At 42.2% G+C, this 21465-nt stretch overlaps 5 protein-coding genes across 5 annotated transcripts; 2 read left to right on the plus strand and 3 right to left on the minus strand.

Moving 5' to 3' along the window:
• Positions 1-414: 414 nt before the first annotated feature.
• On the minus strand, positions 415-5800 carry LOC135658952 (chaperone protein dnaJ C76, chloroplastic-like). The gene is made up of 9 exons (XM_065176249.1): positions 5460-5800; positions 4840-4968; positions 4615-4744; positions 4266-4386; positions 3217-3298; positions 2788-2841; positions 2261-2299; positions 1505-1601; positions 415-776 (listed from the first exon to the last, which is right to left on the minus strand). The coding sequence occupies exons 1-9, from the start codon at positions 5694-5696 to the stop codon at positions 643-645; spliced, it is 1023 nt and encodes a 340-aa protein (XP_065032321.1). The 5' UTR covers positions 5697-5800; the 3' UTR covers positions 415-642.
• A 148-nt stretch (positions 5801-5948) lies between these two features.
• On the plus strand, positions 5949-13578 carry LOC135658951 (cellulose synthase A catalytic subunit 4 [UDP-forming]-like). The gene is made up of 13 exons (XM_065176248.1): positions 5949-6388; positions 6623-6702; positions 6858-6909; positions 7085-7220; positions 7515-7781; positions 8866-9211; positions 9376-9513; positions 10193-10318; positions 10407-10619; positions 10702-10951; positions 11034-11233; positions 12187-12540; positions 12793-13578. The coding sequence occupies exons 1-13, from the start codon at positions 6193-6195 to the stop codon at positions 13375-13377; spliced, it is 2943 nt and encodes a 980-aa protein (XP_065032320.1). The 5' UTR covers positions 5949-6192; the 3' UTR covers positions 13378-13578.
• A 1486-nt stretch (positions 13579-15064) lies between these two features.
• LOC135658948 (receptor-like protein 51) lies at positions 15065-16786 on the minus strand. The gene has a single exon (XM_065176244.1). The coding sequence runs from the start codon at positions 16690-16692 to the stop codon at positions 15409-15411; it is 1284 nt and encodes a 427-aa protein (XP_065032316.1). The 5' UTR covers positions 16693-16786; the 3' UTR covers positions 15065-15408.
• Positions 16787-17125: 339 nt separating this feature from the next.
• Positions 17126-20025, minus strand: LOC135658949 (probable E3 ubiquitin ligase SUD1). The gene is made up of 2 exons (XM_065176246.1): positions 19523-20025; positions 17126-17516 (listed from the first exon to the last, which is right to left on the minus strand). Exons 1-2 carry the CDS (start codon positions 19870-19872, stop codon positions 17288-17290), a joined length of 579 nt encoding a protein of 192 aa, XP_065032318.1. The 5' UTR covers positions 19873-20025; the 3' UTR covers positions 17126-17287.
• A 154-nt stretch (positions 20026-20179) lies between these two features.
• Positions 20180-21256, plus strand: LOC135658950 (mitochondrial import receptor subunit TOM7-1-like). Its single transcript, XM_065176247.1, has 2 exons — positions 20180-20502; positions 20689-21256. Exon 1 carries the CDS (start codon positions 20254-20256, stop codon positions 20470-20472), a length of 219 nt encoding a protein of 72 aa, XP_065032319.1. The 5' UTR covers positions 20180-20253; the 3' UTR covers positions 20473-20502; positions 20689-21256.
• The last annotated feature ends 209 nt before the right edge of the window (positions 21257-21465 follow it).

A 21465-nucleotide genomic window follows, 5' to 3' on the forward strand; every position in this document is an offset into this window, starting at 1 on the left:
ATATAGTGAGTGCTATGCAGGGTCGAGCTTCCGCGTAGAGGAATCACCCAACATCTCAAATGGCAATGGAATCGACGGGAGCTGTAAAGCAAAGAACATGCTTTCGAATCTTCCTCTCTGCTGCTTTTTGACGATGACTCGAGGAAGGCGTAGAGGCGATGCCAACCGATCTCGACTTTGTGACAGGCAACGTAGCAGATCGATGGCCACCAATTCCTTATCAGTGTCACACGTAAGGAAATGGGTGATCACTGGCCATCCATCAGCTGGTAGCTGTTGCACTTATCATCAATGGGAACAGTAATTTTTCCCTTCCATCATACACACAGTGCAGCAAATATTTCGGCTCTGTCAAGCCATCTTTCTTATTATTTTTCCCTTTAACCATTCAATAGATCCAAAGGACAAAATAAATGAAAAGAAGATGCATTCTGTATTATTTCTTTGTATAGAATCAGTATGGTAAATATGATACATGTTGGAGAATGTGATGCCACTCATCTGCTTGTGGTCTTGAAAGATATGTTGTCCACCAGGTGAAGGATTTATATATTTGAAGGACAAGTGAGAGAAATGATCGATTTGAAGGGCTCTCAACACATACATGATTGTACATTGCAGAAGGAACTACATGTTCTCTCTTCAGGATTCCTTGCTAGAAATTGTCTCTGGAAGTTTGTACGTCGGAGGTCGATCGGCTCCCCTTCTCGAATATTCTCTCCACCTTCTGGCTGCCGCTGCAGCTCTCTTGGCTCTCTCCTTCACTGCTGCTTCCTCTGTAGGGAAGTGCATGATTGATAAGTCCACCATAGAGTGCAAGCAGTTTTATGAATGACAATTAACATGAATATTAAACCAACACCGACGAAAGAGAACAAATTTAGAAGAAAAGAAGATTTATTTGTGATTAACAAGTTTGCATGAGCAGACAAACATTGTGATTGTCGAATTGCGATGGCAGCACAGCTAAGTTATTGATTATTTTATTTTATCAGCAGACATTACCATGGCAGAAGTTTACCAGATTATGAACTGCAAGGATATATACTAAGGGGTTAATACAACTTCTAGTTTGGTGAACGTAAAAAGTTATGGTCAGTAAGAAAAGTAGCTCCTCTGGATAACAGTTTTGTCATAAATAACAGGAAATTAAACCTGACCTGCACCCTTAAAAATAAAGAACTAACTACACTCTAGAAGCAAAGAGCATCAAACCATATATGGATTGGAACCTCGATGTGTTTTGACGTACTTGGTTTCTACTCAATGAAACCTGTCAACTATAGTTATGATACAGAGAGTTTGAGATGGTATTGGATCGTAGAATACTAGTCGCCTTAACAAGCAAGAATCGGTAGCCCAGCTGATGGAGTTGCTTATGTTGAAAGATTAAAAAACAAGTGGAAATGAAGTTTAGGACTACATAAACATGTGGATTGACAAGCAACAAAAGAACAGGCAAGCAAAGCAAGATAAATTTGACTATATTAGTTTTGAACAATACCTGTACTTGGGTAATTCTTTGGCACCCCCCAAATATTACTCCAAGACCCACTCTTATCGCTCTCTCTCTGTTTCGTTACCCGTATCTTAGCCTTTTCCTGAGAGTCAGAAGAGAGAATTGATGCAATGCAAGTAGTATGGGAAAGTTATTATGCAGACTTTCATTACAAACTATAAGATTGGAAGCAAAAAGACAAGGTGTGTGGCATAGATGCAATGGTTAATGCTTAATTTTCAGCTATATAGAGTAACAATTCACATGAAAAGAGAAATGTGCATCAGTCACGGACACAACCGACCCAAGTGATTCTAGGTCATGTTGAATTCAAACTTTCTGAATACATCTCTTTATAAAGGAAGGCATTCATAGGAAACATCTACTGACACCTCATTTGTTGAAGGGGTGCAAAGAAAAGCAGCAGATATGGACTTTCCGAAAAGAAGTAAAACCATAGAAAACAATCAAAGATGACAAAAGGACTTGGCTCTTTCTTGAGGATCGACAAGCCTAAATTAAAAATAAACCCAGGAAGCCACACCCTAGACACAATTTTATAAGAGCATACCATCCAAGGGAATTACATCTATGAGATAATCCAAATTCTACTCCCTCCAGATTCACAAAGTATCCAAGAAGGAATTCAATTAACAAGAATGAACTCTGAGAATGTCAAAAGACAAAGGAATAGGTATACAAGTCATGGAATTTGAAATTCCATGGGCTACAAAGACTATTTAAAGAGCTGATGAACCTTACCAACACTTTTGCTTGGCGCTTATCCCATCGTGTACTTGCCTGCAACATACAAAACGAATACATGTCAGAATATATGAGAACAAGAGACATATGGTAACAATTAACAATTTCCAATATAGACTTTGTTTTTAGTTGATGCTATTGTAGTATTTCTTAAAAAAAAAAAACTTTGTTAGGAAAGGCAAGTCAATTTAGACTAATGGTGTCAGGAGAGAGAAAAAGACCTAAGAAGACTTATTAGAAACAATAAGGAATTTAAAGACACCAAGTTTGACTAGTGATTACCCTCATTATTAAATTTAACGGTGGAAGCGACCTGTGCCTGAAATTATCCACACAGCTAACACAAGATGGATGGGGTCTACAACTTGTTGCTATTGTTCTAAGGATTGTCATTACAGGAAAAGAGAGACAGTACTTTTTGTGTTGTCAATAGTAACACACTACATATTAGAAACACAGAACAACTGACATAAGTAATCATATGGTAAAAAGTTGCAGTACAAATTAGCACAATTCTTTATTACCATTCTGAACACATCAGTGGATGAGCTCCCCATTCCAGCAAGCATAAGCCCCACCTGCTCAAATCGAAACCAGTTTGTCACCAATAAAGTCAAACCTCTGAGTTTGGATCATAGCATTTTGATAAACTAGATCAACTAAGTTAGTAAGTAAATGGATTAGTTTATAGTCATATAGCATTTTGACATCATATTGATATCATTATAAGTTCATTCTTCATAGTCTATCTCACTATTTATAATAGACTGTGTGAATAAGACTCAATCCAGTATGTTCAATACAAAGGTAAATATTCTGAAAATACATAGTGAGAACTCAAGGCCGACAATGGAGTAGAAAGATAAATGCCACAGGCTATGAGAAAAATAAGATATATTTCTATCATTTGATCATTTATCTGAGATAGAAGAAATTTAAAAGTTTCATCTTACATTCACTCTCTCCACTCTGCGCATTTCATCTTCAAGGAGGGAAAGCTGTGCAGCAGAAGTCCAGTGAATGCAATCAACTGGACTGAAATAAATATTGATAGTCGAAGTCAATAATATGGCAAAAATCAAAAAGCAAAGTTCAGTTGTAAAATGGACATGTCATACAATAGAAACAGAGTAACAAATCCATAGCATCTCAGTTTATCATGAAGCATGAACTCACAGAAGATGGAAGTTATCAAAAAATGAATTAGATAACCTGAAACACGACAGGAGCAACTTGAAGTTGTCGATGCGAGAATTGTGATATAGCACGGAGTTATAAAAAGTGCTTAAGGTAAAGGAGAAAACAGAAAAAAAACTTATATATTGAATGCTTTTCTACTACTTGTGGATAAAATAGTCCTAGTAGATAAACACACTGTAACAAACTTTGACAACATCATTAGTTGCCAAATGCAGCAAGATTTGTGAAGTATTCTCAAATAAGAATGTGTAATTGCAGAAAGCCAGAAACTTCAATTACTAAAAACATGCCTAATCTATTCAGTGGAAAATAGCATTTCCTGGTAAATCACATGCATTGACAAATTATTCAAAATTTCAAATGAAGGTGATGCTAAATGCCTAAGCTTGGTTTGCCTTCTATAATAGTTTAAGAGCAATTATTCGTGTTTCATCATCATCTCAGACCCTTCTTGGATGAATCATCTCATAACTCCAATGACATGAATGCGCCAATCATCATTCCCATAGATGACAAAAGAACATTTATTCGCACAGTAAAAATAATACATGTGAATCTGAAAACTTAAATGACCGTGGCCTTAAATTGCTAAAATATAAACTTGCAGTCCTTTGATGGCCTCTTCAGTAACCTCGCAAACTGCATTCATTGAATCAAGGCTAGATAATTATATAAAGCATAAGATATTAGAAAAAAATAAACAATACAAATTCATGCTTCAAACTTGCATTGACAATAGAGCCCAAAGCAGTGACAGTCAAACAAATAACATATTCCCATATGTTCCCAATATCTATCTCACCAAGTATCAATTGCTTCTTGAACTAAGTCAGGATTCCCTGATTGGCAGTAAACTCTTGCTCGCCCATACTCTTCCTCAATCTGAAACACATCTGGGGCCGCATTAGCGCAGTTTTTGCACCCTGTTTGTGCAAGAGAAAGAAAAAGAAGTCATAGATGAGTGTGCCATTCGAAAACACTTTACCTATTAGGAGTGACAAAACTAGTCTATATGATTAGAAGCACAAGAAACAAGCACATAATTATGAGAAAAACTCATTCCGACGATAACACATTGTCAGAGGTATAGTGGTATACTATAAAGAACAAACTCTACTTGTAAACGAAACCAGGGAAGGAATATGGCATACCTATGCAACTAAACTCATCAACAAATGCATGATCCTTTGGAGCGCTATCATCCAAGAAAGGATTGATGGCAGTTGTCGTGTATCCATGAATTTCATCATACACCATTCGCTGCACAGGATCACCGAGCACCTGTTCTTCCATCCTTGTTAGTTTACCGAATGATAGCTATAGAGAAGTGAGTATTTGAAGCATCCATTACTTCAGTTTCCAGTTGAAGAACCCACCGCATAGACCTCATTGACGAACATGCAGAAGTTATTAACATCCGGAGCATTCCCACTCAAGTCTGGATGGCATGATTTCATGCAATTGTAATAAGCTTTCTTTATCTGCCGAGGAGTGGCATCTGGCAACTGGTATTCACATAATAGTATCAGCACCAAGATGTAACACATAGAGGAATGAGTTCACATATTATTCTAGTTATAACTTATCCAGTAAAACAATCTACCATCAAAGTTGTACACATTTCAGATACATATAAACCTCATTCTTCCCAATCAGAAAATATGAGTTCTACTTGTAAGATTAGCCCATGTTTCTTGTGGATGATGAAGGATCGATATGGATGCTACATCAGCCCTTATAGTTTCAAGGCGATGCACCCTCGGTTAGCATAGTAATGCAGCATTTCAGCTGGCAAAACTGTTGAAGGATCACTAGCACGGTTTGGTTAGTACATCTTTCTTACCATCTTCATATTCATGAAGAAGAGAGACGATATAGAAGCATAACACTGCTGCAAGGAATCAAGAAATCATATTCCACCCACTCGAATCCATCTCAACGAACGGATCAAAAACCTGAAAGAAAAGTATTGGAATAGAAGGAAAGGATTGGTTACCAGCCCAAGAACCGCGTAGTAATCATCGGCGACATCATCCCGCGAGGAGAAACCCTCGGCAGCCGCCGTCGCTGCGGCGGCGATCCTGAAGTCCCTGTTCTGCCACCGCCGGCTGCACCGACGGTGGTGGCGGTGGGTTCTCGAACGGTCGGCGGCCGCTAGGCTCCGCGTCGGGGACGGCATATTGGGGAAGTCGAGGAGCAAGCCAGCGCGCACCGGCGTGAGCAACTGGGCCATTCTACCGACGAATGGACCCGGTTGTCGAGCCCTTCGCCGGCACGAGTTCTCATTCACTTCATGTTCTCCTTAATTTCCTCCACCTCTCAAAAAAACGTCCGATTTTTCGGTTCTACGGCTTCCCCCCTTTTGATCTTTAAGATATCCTGAGGCCCAGAAGCGTCGCTCGTCGGTGGCTTGGGTTGAGTCAGCCGCCGAGTCAAGAACCGACCCGGTCCCGACCACCCGATCTAATGTAATTGACTCGGGCCACCTTCCTCCCTTCGGAACGCCGCAACCCCCTCCATGCCATCTCAGAGGAAGCGAAGACGACGAGCTCAAGAGCGATCGATGATGGATCGACCGCCCAGCACCCCGAAAGCAATCTTTGCTTCCATTCTTTCCTTCTACCTGCCGATGCCGATGCCGCAACCCGTGTGCCTCTCCACGCCGCTACAAATGGCCCCTCTCCCCTGGATTCACCCACCGATTGGGCGGCGTAGGAGGCGGTGGGAAGATGATGGAGTCCGGAGTCCCTCTCTGCAGCACCTGCGGCGAGCCCGTGGGGTTGTCATCTGCGGACAAGGAGGAGGTCTTTGTGGCTTGCCAGGGTTGCAACTACCCTCTTTGCTCCGCCTGCCTCGAGGATGAGGTCAGGGAGGGGCGCGAGAGCTGCCTTCGCTGTGGGGAGCCTTACGTTCGCAACGTGACGGGTTCGATCTTTCGCTCTTTCTCGGAGTTTGCTTTCAATTTCGTGCTGAACAAGTCGAATGTTGCTCCAGTTAGCTTGGTGAAGGGGTGATCGGTTGCTCCTCTTTGTTTTAGTAGTTTAATTCTCCGTTTTCACGGTTAGGGTAGGAAAAGGAAAAGAGATGCCATTGTGTTTTTAGGAACAAGATCGACAGATTTGATCGTTAATAAGCGATTTATGGGGTTAAACTCTGCAGAAAAGGCGACTGAGGAGAGCAGCAATCACGAGGCTTCAGGTGTGAGATTGAGAACCGCAGGCCATGTCCATGATCACCAGGTATGTCTTTCTCCTATTGGTATTTTGTTTGATGATCTCTTTTGTTCCTTGTTATTTTATTTTGCTGAAGCTTAAGACTACTACGATACTGCGACAATCAACTTCAATCCGGTAAATAGTTTACAAGAGGTTCCTGTTTCATCTAATTTTCACAGGAAAATGGAGGTCATGTTAGAAACTCGAGTAGTCTCTCCATGGTTGAAAGTGGTAGGTACCTATTTGATTGTTTCTTTTACGCTGTCATATTGGTTGGATACTTCATATATTGTTTTTTCAAAGTTTGTGCAATTGTCGATTAGATCAGCTTTGCGTATCGTATCGCGTCGGTTCTTCACGCTCACTCATTCTCACTGGTTCTTTGTTGGTTTTACTCTTTCTCCAGAGGTAAATGGTGAATCTGGGAACCCATTATGGAAAAACAGAGTGGACAGTTGGATGGAGAAAAAGAGTAAGAAAAAAACTTCAAAGAAGGCCGAGAAAGCTCAAATTCCAGTAGAACATCTGATGGAAGACCAAGAGTAATGACATATTTCCATAAATAAAGTCAATATTATTTTCTGAACAAACTAGTATATTTCTTATCGGTACTGGGTGACTTGCTTTCTGTTTAGTAAAGTTCTTAGGGACGAGCAAAGACACATGAGGTTGCATGGTCATACTGCATCTTGTCATCTATGTAATAAATGTTTCGGGCAACTGGTTGGGGCTTGAAATTTTTTTCCATGTCATGATTTGATAAGGCTGTGTTCTTTGCTTCCTGTTTCAGGATAAGAATATTGCTCATTTGCTCCATCTGATTTGGCCATGTGCAGGTCTCCAGAAGCTGGACAGCCACTTTCAAGGATCATTCCACTATCACCTAATAAGTTGACTCCATATAGAGCTGTGATCATAATGAGATTGATAGTTCTTGGGCTTTTCTTCAATTACAGAGTAACCAATCCTGTTGATAGTGCTTATGGGCTATGGCTAACGTCGGTCATATGCGAGATTTGGTTTGCAGTCTCTTGGGTATTGGATCAATTCCCCAAATGGTCACCTATCAATAGACAGACGTATATTGACAGGCTATCTGCAAGGTATACATCTATCTAATGGTTCAAACATGTTGAACTACTCTATGCAGAAGAGATTGTATGGAGCAGTCAAGAAAGAGGTTACTATAGTTATCTCATAAAACTTCAAAACATGTATTAGATTTTTTTTTTAAGGTAGAATATCCCGTTAACTTAATTACGTCATTCAAAATGACATCCATTTAGACTTTGATGTTAAATTTTGGAAATAGTTTCGGTGGTATAAAATGGTGTTTTGGGTGAGTGCGAGGTAATGAAAAAAAAAAATCTAAGATGAAGTGTAAATACTGCATTAAATGAGAAATCTATAGGAAAATATATTTGCATTTGCTTCCATGATTGTGTATGTTCATAGTCAATCTGCAGACTGCAGGTTGTATTGGCTATATAGCATTAAAGATATCAGTGTTCTATGAGTATTTGTTAATTCTTGTACTCTAAATACTGATGAAGTTACCACATTTCTAACTTAGGAATATAAACAAAGTCACCATTTACAATTAGCCTGACAGATTTTTTTTTTTTAATTGGTTATCCATCCCAATATGTTAATGATTATGCTCCTCATATCATTCCCTTTTTAGTTTTGGTTCAATATGAATGAAGCCTTCAGGATTTTGTATCCAGGAACAGATGCGTACATTTTAAATGAGGAGCTTAAGTGAAACATTTTGGTGAATAATGTTATGATGCTCTAGCTGGATAACCTTTCTAAGATCATGTGAGAAGTGAAACCTAGAATAGGAGCAACAATCGCCAAAAATCTTTAGTAAAAATATCGTGGCAACAAAAATGTGAGGATGATCTTTGACACAGACTTTCCAAGGATGATCTTCCATTGTCATTGTTGTGTGAATTTAGTAAGATATTATGTTTATGATGTTTGCAGAACTCTACCTTTATTTCTTTTTTATTTGATGGCATTTTCTCTGTATGTTTTAAAACTATCTATCCATGTAAACTTGTTAGTGAAATTTTAGATAGGTATGTTTCTTATATCGAATAGCAGATCTAAATAACAAAAGATGAGAACAGGCTTGTTATTATATAATCACTAGAAAAGTTGACTTTAATATCTAATTTCCAGATATGAAAAGGAAGGAGAAGAGTCACATCTGGCTCCTGTAGACTTTTTTGTCAGTACTGTTGATCCCCTAAAAGAACCACCATTGATTACTGGCAACACCGTGCTTTCAATTCTTTCTGTGGACTACCCTGTTGAGAAAGTTTCTTGCTATGTATCTGATGATGGATCCTCGATGCTTACTTTTGAATCTCTTGTTGAAACTGCGGAGTTTGCTAGAAAATGGGTTCCATTCTGTAAGAAATATTCAATCGAACCACGGACACCTGAGTTCTATTTTTCTCAGAAGATTGATTATTTGAAAGATAAAATACAGCCATCTTTTGTCAAGGAGCGGAGAGCAATGAAAGTAAGTATTCTCTGGAGAGCCAAGAGATTTCTTGGAACTTCTGAAACCATTTTTCACAAGTTGTTATCATTGATATATGTTCTTGTTAAAGGGTTAAGGTAGATCAATAATAATACTCAAATTAGAGGAATGCAACAATGAAGTAATGATTCTATTCTTCACAGAGAGACTATGAAGAATACAAGGTGAGAATAAATGCTTTGGTTGCCAAGGCTCAGAAAACACCTGAAGAGGGCTGGATCATGCAAGATGGAACACCATGGCCAGGAAATAATCCACGAGACCACCCTGGCATGATTCAGGTTCATTGCATTCTTTGGCTGAAATTACTTAATATTGGAGTTCTTAAATGGGTGATTGCATTTAATATCTTATTGACACCTATATATGTGTTTGTAATTTTCCTCAAAGGTTCATGGCAAAATTAGAAGTCCTTGCTGATTGCGTGCAGACTGTTCTTCTTTTTTCCTTCTCTCTTTCTTTTTTGCATTGGCCAGATATATCATATGTTCATCATTGTTTGTTAAATCAACATACCACATCTCTGAGTCTATCAATTGCTACCTGTTTTGGCATATGAAATATCATAGGAGCATTTTACCAAGGCAACTGGTTTAATTCTGAACATGGAGCCCATCCGATCAATAGGTTCTGATGGTGTTTCAACTGGTTTAATTCTGAACATGGAGCCATCTAGCCAATAGGTTCTGATTGTGTTTCATACTTAATTGTCTACTGTCTTCTTATGTTATCAGAAGTATCAAGTACCAGATGCTTGGGATATCAATTAAGGTTATATATTTGTGCATATGTCTTCTTTGTACAAATTCTTCTCTCTTGGCGTGTTAGTAGATATCATTTGTTCATTTGCTTGTAGTTCGCTATGTAATAATTATCTTGAACTATGATATTAATTCTTATGAAAAGTATTAGTGCTTGCTCAAGTATTTGATCGTTGATCTGTTTACAAACTTTTGGCAGGTTTTCCTCGGACATAGTGGTGCCCATGACATAGAAGGAAATGAACTTCCTCGATTAGTTTATGTTTCAAGAGAGAAGAGACCTGGATACCAGCATCATAAAAAGGCTGGGGCCATGAATGCTCTGGTAGACTACTCTGTCGATTTCTTATTAATAATTAGTTTGCACACTGATGTCATCCTCATTATTGTTCACAAATATATAAATCTTACAGGTTCGGGTCTCTGCAATTCTTACAAATGCTCCCTACATTCTTAACCTTGATTGTGATCACTATGTTAATAACAGCAAAGCAGTCCGTGAAGCAATGTGTTTCATGATGGACCCAGAAGTTTGTAGAGATGTCTGTTATGTTCAATTCCCTCAGAGATTTGATGGTATAGATCGGAGTGATCGATATGCAAATAGGAATATTGTCTTCTTTGATGTAAGATTCAAATGATAGAAGAACCCTACTACTAATGATATCTGGTGACTTTAGACTTTAATGATGCTTTTCTTTTATATAGGTAAACATGAAAGGGCTTGACGGCATCCAAGGACCAGTATATGTGGGAACTGGGTGTGTTTTCAATAGGCAAGCGATGTATGGGTATGGACCTCCATCTTTGCCAGTCTTGCCGAAGTCCTCATTTTGTTCTTCATGCTGCTGCTGTTGCCGCCGTTCTAAAAAATCTCCTGATGACCAAAATGATGTTTATCGAGATGCCAGGCGTGAAGACCTCGATTCTGCCATATTTAATCTAAAAGAAATCAACAGTAAGTATATTGTATTGTGGTTGTGTTGAAAGTTAGATTTTTTTAAAAAATTGTATGTTCTATGGCTACTTCGTGCATGCAGATTATGATGAATATGAAAGGTCCCAGTTGATCTCCCAAACGAGTTTCGAGAAGACCTTTGGGCAGTCTTCAGTTTTTATTGAGTCGACTCTAATGGAGAATGGGGGAGTGCCTGAATCTGCAAATCCATCGACGTTGATCAATGAAGCAATTCATGTCATTAGCTGTGGCTACGAGGAGAAAACACACTGGGGAAAGGAGGTGAGCGTTTGTTTTCATTCTTCTTTCTCTTGCCTGCAACAAATATCATGTTGCAGAGGAAATTGATTGTTGAACTTCCTAAATTTTTTTATTCATTTACAAAATAAAAAATGAACAGATAGAAAATAGGTTCTCATGATATTGTCTTGAGGTTCATTGTGGGCTTCATAGTTTAATGTTTTCTTTAGGGGCTTCCAGGTGAGTAAAACATGTAAACAAGTCCTGTTCAAAGCAATGTGTTATCTCTGCATAGTCTGTATCGGGAATCGTTGATCCATATGAGAGTTACGTTAGGTTTGTGTTCAAATGAATTTTGTAAGCAGTGAGGTTTAACTTTTCCCTGCCTGGCATGATTTGGTTTATCAACAATCTTCTTGTAGTAGTGACCTGGATCAGTCAATCCAACACAGTTTAGGTAATTGTTGTCACACACTGTTGAAATATAATGTATGATAAAAAGAAAAGATCTCTATCAGAAAAGCATTGCACCACTGCATCATAAGAGTTTCAGCATCTTTATTATAAATTTTGCTTAGTTGCCCAACTCTATTCATATGGCTCACCTGTAAATTTCCATAAATGGATCTAAACACATCAGATTCACAAGAAGCATTTTCTTATTAGTCAGAATTTGTCAAGCTTGATCGTGAGATTTGTTTGTCATGGAGGCAACAGAGTTACTAATAAAAATATTGTGGTTCACATCTAACTTATTTAGTTGACTCAAGCAAACTTCAATTATATTAAACTTCCATATGCGGACTGCTTTTATATACTTGTATATGTGCATATGCACACACTAGTAACCCAAGTACTTTATAGGAAATTATCATACCACCGACCTGGTTTATCACTCTCAGTATTTGGGTATTGTAACATAGCTTGTTCCTTATCATTGAGTTATAATTGCTTTTAATTTACCATGCGATTCTTCTTTCCCTGACTTTAAGCAGATTGGCTGGATATATGGATCTGTCACGGAAGATATTTTAACAGGTTTCAAAATGCACTGCCGTGGCTGGAGGTCAATTTACTGCATGCCTTCAAGGCCTGCTTTCAAAGGATCTGCTCCAATCAACCTCTCTGATCGTTTGCATCAGGTTCTTCGTTGGGCTCTTGGCTCTGTTGAGATCTTCCTTAGCCGACATTGCCCGCTTTGGTATGGATACGGAGGTGGCCGTCTTAAATGGCTTCAAAGATTGGCTTATATAAACACCATTGTCTATCCATTTACATCACTTCCACTTATTGCTTACTGCTCGTTACCAGCCATTTGTCTTCTTACTGGGAAGTTTATCATTCCTACGGTAATGCACCATTCTTTCATGGCCTACTTAAAGGTTTTTTATTGGAACTATCTTTTTTAACCTTGGTAGTGACTGTCTTATTTATTTATGATTTTGTTGTCGTCCAGTAGTTGTAGGAATTTATATCGTTCTCTTTGGTCCATTTTATAGTTAATCAGTAAAAAAAAAGCCTAAATATATTAGGAAGTGACCTGGTTCACTTAGTTTAAAGTTGATAATAACATTGTATCTTTTCCCTTTTGCTCATTTCAGCTTTCCAACATTGCAAGTGTCTGGTTTCTTGGTCTATTCATATCCATCATCTTGACGAGTGTTCTTGAGCTGCGATGGAGTGGTGTGGGTATCGAGGACTGGTGGCGTAATGAGCAGTTCTGGGTGATTGGAGGCGTCTCTGCACATCTCTTTGCTGTTTTCCAAGGATTTCTAAAGATGCTGGCGGGCATCGACACCAACTTCACTGTAACTGCCAAGGCTACTGATGATACCGACTTTGGTGAGCTCTATGTGTTCAAGTGGACAACTGTATTGATACCTCCAACAACCATTCTAGTCGTCAACTTTGTCGGTGTGGTTGCTGGATTTTCTGACGCACTGAACAGCGGTTATGAATCCTGGGGCCCACTTTTTGGGAAAGTATTCTTTGCACTGTGGGTGATCCTCCATCTGTACCCATTCCTGAAAGGTCTCATGGGGAGGCAGAACCGAACACCGACCATTGTGGTGCTGTGGTCAGTGCTATTGGCTTCAGTTTTCTCGCTTTTGTGGGTGAAGATTGATCCATTCATAAGCAACTCGGCTGCTGCTAAGTCTGAGAATTGTGCTTCCATCAACTGCTAAGCTTGTTTCCAGAAAGGATGGATCTATAACGATGATCAAGGATGCATGCAACCTTAAAATTTGTCTTTCTTTTTGAATACTATCAATAATGAGTACTAAACAAAGCTCTGTAATGTATCACTGAAACAGGAGGTGGACTCTATTGTGTTAAAATGTGAGCTTGTTTCCCAAAATATGTCTACCATGAATTTGTAGCTACCATGAATGTGTATATTTGAAATCCCTGATTAACAATAATTTTACTTGTGTGAAATTTTGATAAATTTTGTTGGTCAAGAAAGATTTTATATTTGAAAATCTTTTGCTGACAAAATCTTGAAAATTACAAATAGGATGATGATAAGTAGCCTATCTATTTATCATTAGGTTTTTGTATGGTTAAGAGAATGTTTGGAAGTTAAAAGAATGTTTCTCGTCAAAACTACAGTAATAAGAGCTCTGGGCTAATTATATATTATCTCTATAATTAGTTATCATTAATATTTTGATCTATGTTTTCATAAATTATATTAGGATTCTTATATATATGAAAGTAAAATATTTATGTTGACGAAAATATCACAGGGTTTATCACCGAGAACGTACTATCTCATTTCAATTGATCACTGATCACGTGTGATATTTTCATCAACAAAAACAATGACATAAGAAAAACGAAAGTAAATATTTTACAATAATTAAAATATTAAAAATAATTCATTATAAGAATATTATATAATTAATCCCTCGAGTAACCTTTGCATGGGGATAATTAATCATCCCCTCAGAAAACCCTATTTCGAAGACAGGACGATGCAACCTGGAAAACTTTTATACATTGATGATTCGAACAACCTAAGCAGCACCGCACCACATCAAAATTCCATGGAAGGCAGGAGAGGTGGAGTCAGCTGCACGAGTCAGCGACAAGGCAATGGGTCGATCTGCACGACTGCGCGCGGGAGCGACTCTGCCCACGGCCCATCCTATCCATCACGTGTAGAAGGCTGCTTTCGATGCGCAGTAAGGTTGAAGCAGCCTCACCATGTCCCTCTGGATCTCGCAGTCACCTCATCCCTTCGGACGCTTCACCTCTGCAATCGCCCCCACCTCCCCCCGCCCCCTCGAACACCTTACGAGCAGCAGTCGGGTTCGCGCCTTCTCCACCCACCAACAACTTTCGCCTTTCTTCCAACTTCGCGTTCCATGAGTCCTCTGTCAGTATCTCGGATCAGAAAAACTAATGCAAGAATCAACGCAGGTGCCACCCGAAAGCGATCGACTTTACCGCTGGCCGATGTGTCCTTTCCCCAAAAGAAATAAACGTCAGATCCCCTCTTCTTCCTGCGCTTTCTCGTGAACCACAAGCCCTTGTGGCCAAGGAGGTGATGAACCGGCCAAGCATCGACCGCCTCAAAGGTATTATTGTTAGCTCGGCTAAACTATTGCGCAGGGTGACAAAGATTGTAACGTTGTACAACTCGATTGATCTGATACAAGATTCCGTGAATCTGAATCTGGTGTGTCTGCAGATAGTCTGGTGCTCGCCCACAAGACGAAGACGACATCATCATCTTCATCATTCTTGGATGTTCATGTATCAGTGGCAGCTTAGTGCGGAAGGCAGAGCCAATAAATGAGTACAGCATCATGTGGGAACTCAAAGCAGCGACCACTGCGCTAGAGACGGAAACTTCATTGATAAGATAAAGTAGAGTGACGAGTAATGAACGCTATAAGAGGACAGCAGGATGTCTACAGTGCCTATAGAGCTAATAAAAAGGACAGGTGGGAGAAGAAGACACTGTGATTAAAGCTCTATCCCTCTCGTCGACTCAAAATAGCATTGCTCAACCAACATTCCAAGAGTAACCAGCATCGGTTTTATCTGCAAACAGGAAGGAGATGTATGGGGGAGAGAGAGAGAGAGATGGTTGGTTGTGGGTCGCTGTGTCAACATGTGCTCCAGCTGATCGAACCTCTGAGGAGAATAATGCTGAGTAGTAGATAGATAAAGGTGGAATTTTTTGCTGCTGAGATCGAACTTCTGCTTCAGCCGCACAGCTTGGAGAGGCAAACCAGGAAGATGACCAGGAAGACAAAGCAGGACAGCCCGATGGCCACTCCGAGCACCAGCTTGCTCGGCCCGTGGTGGTCCCCGCCGCCGCTCCCTCTATCCCCGCTCCCGTCGTCGCTGACGTCGTCGGAGTAGTCCGACGAGTCCGCCCGAGTGGAGCGGTCCGGGGGCGGCGACGCTGGTAGACCGTACTTGTCGCAGGGGGCGATCCCCAGCTTGAGCTTGGAAGAGAGCACAGTGTGGTTGTAGCAGAGGTTGCTGTTGCCGCCCACCTTGAAGACCTCGAGTCTCTTCAGGAAGGACGCGTTGAAGGGGAGCACTCCTTGGAAGTTGTTGTTCTCCAGATTTAGGAACTTCAATCCCTTCATCCCAGATAGGAACTTTGGGATGCTTCCGTTGAACTGATTCGAGCTAAGATCGAGGTGGACGAGCGCCGAGAGCTGAGACATGGAGTCGGGGATGGGCCCGGAGATCGAGTTGTGCGCGAAAGATACGTTTTTGAGAGCAGCGAGGTCGCCGATGGAGTCGGGGAGGGTTCCTGTGAGCGCGTTGGAGCTGAGATCGAGGGTCTGGAGGAAGCCGAGAACGGAGATGGAGCTCGGGACTGGGCCCTTGAGGCGGTTGCAGGAGAGGTTGAGGTGGACGAGGTTGAAGGCGTGCCAGTGGTGGGGGACGAGGCCGGAGAGGTTGGCAGCAGAGATGGTGGCGGAGCGGAGGTGACGCATCTGGGAGAGGACCACGGCGGGGCCGCTGGCGACGACTGGGACGCCGATGACGGAGAGGTCGGTGAGGTTCTGGATGCGGGAGAGCCACACGCCGGTAAGGCGACGGAGGGAGGCGGTGCAGGAGAAAGAGCGGAGAGAGGCAACGAGGGGGCCCGGGAGGCGCCTCGGGGCGGCGATGGGGCAGCGGAAGAAAGCGAGGGAGCGAAGGGTAGACAGGGCCCTGAGGGCGGTGGTGGGGAGGTCGAGGTCCGGGGAGCAGTTGGCGAGGCGGAGGGAGACGAGGTGGCGGAAGGGAGCGTCGTCGTCGCAGGCGGTGGCGTTGTCGCGGGGAGAGGGGGCGGTGCAAGGGTCGCCGGCGGAGGAGAACCCCATGGTCTGGAGCGCCGTGAGCTGGCGGGGGTCGAGGGTGGAGCCGTGCGAGTCGACCAGGGAGGCGGTCGGCGACAGGGACCGGGGGATGGCGCCGCCGCCGGTCCAAGTGTAGGACGAGAGCAGGGTGAGAACCATCGAAAGGGCCGCCAGGCGATGATCCATTTGAGCTCGGAGCGAGAGCGAGGGAGAGAGAGAGAGAGAGTCACAGTGAGAGTGTAGTGAGTGCAGCGAGCGAGATGAGAGACGTTTGTATTCATCGTGAAGTACGATTGATGCATCGTGGCCGTCTGATGAAGGGCCAAGTGATTTCTTGATCGAAACCGAGGGTCAGCGGGTCGGGTTCAGGTTTCCTTCACCACGGGCTCCGATCCGTCCGGACACTCTTTACAAATACTAACAACTAAATCGGATGCACCTAACCGGGTCCGGATCCGCCTGGCCTAAATCGGATCCCCTAAGGGACGGTGTTACGGCAGGCCGAATCAAGCTCGGAGCCTCACAACCCCCCAAGGCTGCAACAGCAGCCTCTTTACCTGTACATATAACCCATAACCTCATCAACGTTTTAATCTAACTAAACAGGACGATCAAATCCAACATAAACAGACAACGGAGTTTTATCTCGAATAGGAATGATGTTGGAACTTTACATCCCCACATCACATGTAGATTCTGAATTGAAATACAATGTGACAGAGAAATGTTGGCTGATAAGAGAAGCACGACAACATACTCCGTTTGGCAGAAGGAAGCGATCTTAGAACATACTTACCCGGAAGAACCACAGAAATATGGAGGCTATTATGAAGCACGCCATGAGGAAATTACAGTAAGATTGACGTCTCCAACAGCCACCCCTCTCATCACTCTCCAAGGAGTGTGAGTGCGGAATGCTCGGCTCTCTCCTGACATGCCTTTCCTCCATCGACCTGCTGCCTTCCTCACCGGCGATGTTCTTTGCATTCACGCCGCATATTTCACAATACCTGCATCCAGATCAATGATTTATATGTTTGCTTGCAAATGTTCAGCTATGATTCAAATGCACTTGTCCAATGAGATTGAAAAGGAGTTGAGCAACCCATCCACAACCTGTTCATTTAGAAAGGAATTGAGTACAACCTGAAAATGGATGTTTAAACTTACCTTCAGTTAGCTCACCACATTCAAGGGAAAAAAAATGGTAATGTAAAATTAAAGCATATTGAGATACTAAAGGTCATGTCGGATCGAAGAAAATGAGATGCAATTATATTTTGAAAAGAGCATTGTGTAACAGGAACAGGACACTCTTCGTAACGAAAGAAGACTTGATTCCTCAAATTATCGCAAGCTAAGGAGGCCAGACATCAGGTATTTTATTTGTTTCTCTGTAAACATGATGAGCCCTGCTTACACTATTGCCAAAAAGCTATTGGACTTTTTCTTCACCATGGAAAAGGTTTTTCCAAAGATGGAACTGAATTTGTTGTTTTACATATCTACAATTCAACCTTGTCTTTTCTTGCATTAGATCTATTTCACACATAAAAATATTTAAGACATCTCTAATGACCGTGCCACAAATATAACTACTAGCAACTTTTTTAGCTCAGTTACAAGTCTGGGATGCTCAACTACAGGTTTTGGCGATATAAAGAATCCACAACATAAAATATCTGTTGGTAGAAAACTTTACGGGTCTATGTAGAATTTGTAAAGCCAGCACAGATGAAACCTACATTTTAAGGCTTGCAAAGAGAAATGAATCAGATCATAGTGACAGAGATGCACGAAAGACTCAATCACCTATCCACATTTGTTTAGGTTGATGCTCACCAAACTTATACATTGTGATAGGGCCTTGTTTATATTTCTGTCCAAAACAGAATGGGGGTATAACCAAGATCAGAGGCATATCAGTAACTGTATGGATAAAAACTGTCTCATATTTACGATACATTTAGAACTAAATGTTAATCGAACATGTCTTATTGTTTTTCCTCTCACATTATGTATTTCTCCATTTATCCTCCCTCTTACCGGTCTTTGCCTTTTCTTTCTCCTTCACCTCCATTCTTTTGTTTTTCTCTCTCCTTCCTATCTTTCATGATCATCATCATGTAACTCCCTGTCACCCTAAGAAGGGGAGGGTTGTCTAAAATGAGGTGCACCACTATCATATATCTCACTCTTACGGCTTCACGGTGGATAATTACTTAGTATTGTATCAAGCACTAACAGTCCTATGTTGCAAATGGCTGACCACATACAGGAGTAAAGTTATAGTCAAAAGTTATAGTCCTATGTCAAGCATGGCTATGTCTAGCGGTCCAAAATGAGCAGAATAGCCCTTAAAACTGTCATCAAGTCCGCCATTCTTTAATGCAAGGCTGATTTGTTAACTTGAGGAATTTGGATTTGTCTTTCATTAATGTAGAGAATGAAATTAAGTTTGTAGCTTGGAAGGACAAAAAATGATTCAGAAGCAAAGTTGGTTTTGTTTTTGGTCTCCTTGGAGGTCCTCAACCTAATCATGCTTAGCTTTTGGTATATGATGATGTCACATAAAGTTCCTGATATCTTGGATGTAACTTTGTCTATTGCCTATCTCAAGATCATATAATATGAAATCAACCCTCCAACCAGAAAATTCCACAGTAGAAAATGATTTAGCTGAACAATTGTGATCTTGTCTTGTGCAGCACTAAAGAACAGGAAAACAAACACCTTTTCTGAAAAGGTGAAAAGAGTCCCTCTGAGGAACTTCTTGCAACTTGGCAAGCACAAGTCGCATATGGAAGGCATCAATCAAGCACGCGATAGATGAGAGCAAGTGCTACAAGTGCATCAAAGGAGCTACTACCAGATCTAAAGGCACTTGCCACAGCCTTCAGATAGGATTAAGCGTTCCCACCATCAAGAAGTCTAATCGGAGAACAAAATCATTGACATACCAAGCAAGAAGATAAGAAATGGATTAAAGGAACACAAGAGAGATGAAGAAGACTACCGGTTGCCTTTCAGCCTAAACCACTCCTCGGCGCAGTGGCGATGCGCGACGCCGAGCTCACCCTTACACCCGCAACCGAGCTGGATTAGCCCGGATCCCTCTTCTCCGCCGGCGGGGCTCAAATGGCAGATCCTGCACACCTTCTCGTCCTCCCGGTCGCTACCGCCTACGTCGGTCCCTTGGCCACCGCATCCTACGTCGACGACCACGCAGGCGCCCTTCTCTGCATCCGGAAGGGTCTCTGCATCCCCATCCCCCCCTCCCGCGGCCGACCTTCCGCCGGAGCCAGCAATAGCGACCAGCACGGCGGCGTGGGATTCGACGCCATTTCGCGGCGCAACATCGGCCATGGAGTCTCGGGCACCTGTGAAATTTGTGCTTTGTTTGGCCTTTTGGGGAGGAATCGAAGCTTGGTTCGGCTCCTTGCCTCCATCACAAGTAAAGATTAGATTAGCAGTAACGCCACCAAACAAGGAATTGATGGAGACGGGAGACTGTCGTTTATGCTTAGAGAGGAGTCGGATTGAAGCCATAGCAGGTGATTACTGCAGTTGATATAGAGTTTATTGAGTCATTTAGACGGCCCATGGGCCATACATAATCCATGTAAGATGAATCTTCCCGGAAATTGGGCCCTATTCTTGGGCGGCCGCAGTTCTAAATAAACCGGCTAGCTAGGGGTCTTGGCGAACGAAAAAGGGGGAAGCGGTGGGCGGTGCAGGAAGAGATCCATGGCGTCGAAGGTGTCGCTCAAGGGGAAGAGGAAGGCCGGGAAGGGCTCCAAGGGGCCGGAGGAGCGGTCGGCGTGCAAGTGCTTCAAGGAGTGGAGCACCTGGGCGATGAAGAAGGCCAAGGTGATCACTCACTATGGCTTTATTCTCCTCATCATCACCATCGGCATGAACTCCGAGCCCAAGCCCCAGCTCTACCAGCTGCTCAGTCCCGTCTGATGCCTCCCTCCACCATCGGCAAGCTTTTAGGTTAGCGATCTTGTTCTTACGCCTGGACAATTAGTGACTTGTTGCTCGATTGGACTTTGCGAGTCCTAAGTTGACGACCGTGCTTGATCTTCTAAAGCCGCTTGTTCTGTAGCTCCATAGTGATCGATTGGTTTCTACTGCTTTTTGATGGTATGTGCTGATAGCATCGTGCTTGTCGTCTATCAGGAGATTTGGATTGCCGACGATCGATTTCCATTAGGTATGGCTGACCTTGTTATACTGCGTGCATCACTAGGGTAGAGAAATCAGTCCAAGATTGTGTTACTTGTGATCGATTTCAAGAACAGTTTGCGGACTCCTTTACCCTCTGTCGATCATCGTATGTGATTGAGCCTGAGATGTATGCTGACAGAATCTTTACCGATAGATGACAACATGTATGCAAGCAAGAGACTCTTACTGCTTCCTAGCACTAGCATTTCCCTGTGGGCGGGCACTCAACCTTCTTCTTGACTCCTCATTCAAAAGCTCCTCAATTCCACCAGACCATGTGCGTCCATCAGCGGAAACGGAAGACGCAGAGCCGGTAAAAGGAAGCCAGTCTGACATCGATATGGCACAAGCAGCAGCAGAGGCAGAGGTGGACGTGGTGGTGCCGAAGATTTGGGCTCCGGAATCTCCGGCATTCTTGGAAATCAGTGAAGGCGACATCCACTCTACTGCTTCGGCCATCTCAGGTCTCGTCATCACAGAGAAGTGGGAAACTGGAGGCCGAAGCTACTTCAAAAGCAGCGTGGCAATGCTTCTTGGGCTCTCCCTGTGCTTTGACTGGCGACATCGGGTTGACTTTTGTTTGGAACTTGGCCCAGGCCCAACCTTTGTTCTGTGACGTTCTCAGCACGTGTCTGGCCATCCATGTTTTCGGAATCCAAATCGGGAAGTGATGTCTTAGGTGCTAAATAAGTTCATTAATTAAGTATATTAGCTCTCTACTCGTCTTCT

The sequence above is a fragment of the Musa acuminata genome, unplaced genomic scaffold (genome assembly GCF_036884655.1).
Source record: "Musa acuminata AAA Group cultivar baxijiao unplaced genomic scaffold, Cavendish_Baxijiao_AAA HiC_scaffold_422, whole genome shotgun sequence".
Classification (NCBI taxonomy): Eukaryota; Viridiplantae; Streptophyta; class Magnoliopsida; order Zingiberales; family Musaceae; genus Musa; species Musa acuminata.

Excerpts from the sequence above, each read along its gene's own strand:
- LOC135658952 (XM_065176249.1), bottom strand. The coding sequence starts at position 5,696 with ATGGCCCAGTTGCTCACGCCGGTGCGCGCTGGCTTGCTCCTCGACTTC. Across the intron at positions 4,745-4,839 it reads TCGTCAATGAGGTCTATGCG|GTGCTCGGTGATCCTGTGCA; the intron begins GTGGGTTCTTCA and ends ATGGAAGAACAG. Across the intron at positions 3,299-4,265 it reads CAAGAAGCAATTGATACTTG|TCCAGTTGATTGCATTCACT; the intron begins GTGAGATAGATA and ends TATTTATTTCAG.
- LOC135658951 (XM_065176248.1), top strand. The coding sequence starts at position 6,193 with ATGATGGAGTCCGGAGTCCCTCTCTGCAGCACCTGCGGCGAGCCCGTG. Across the intron at positions 7,782-8,865 it reads ATTGACAGGCTATCTGCAAG|ATATGAAAAGGAAGGAGAAG; the intron begins GTATACATCTAT and ends TCTAATTTCCAG. Across the intron at positions 11,234-12,186 it reads AAACACACTGGGGAAAGGAG|ATTGGCTGGATATATGGATC; the intron begins GTGAGCGTTTGT and ends GACTTTAAGCAG.
- LOC135658948 (XM_065176244.1), bottom strand. The coding sequence starts at position 16,692 with ATGGATCATCGCCTGGCGGCCCTTTCGATGGTTCTCACCCTGCTCTCG.
- LOC135658949 (XM_065176246.1), bottom strand. The coding sequence starts at position 19,872 with ATGGCCGATGTTGCGCCGCGAAATGGCGTCGAATCCCACGCCGCCGTG. Across the intron at positions 17,517-19,522 it reads TTTAGGCTGAAAGGCAACCG|GTATTGTGAAATATGCGGCG; the intron begins GTAGTCTTCTTC and ends ATCTGGATGCAG.
- LOC135658950 (XM_065176247.1), top strand. The coding sequence starts at position 20,254 with ATGGCGTCGAAGGTGTCGCTCAAGGGGAAGAGGAAGGCCGGGAAGGGC.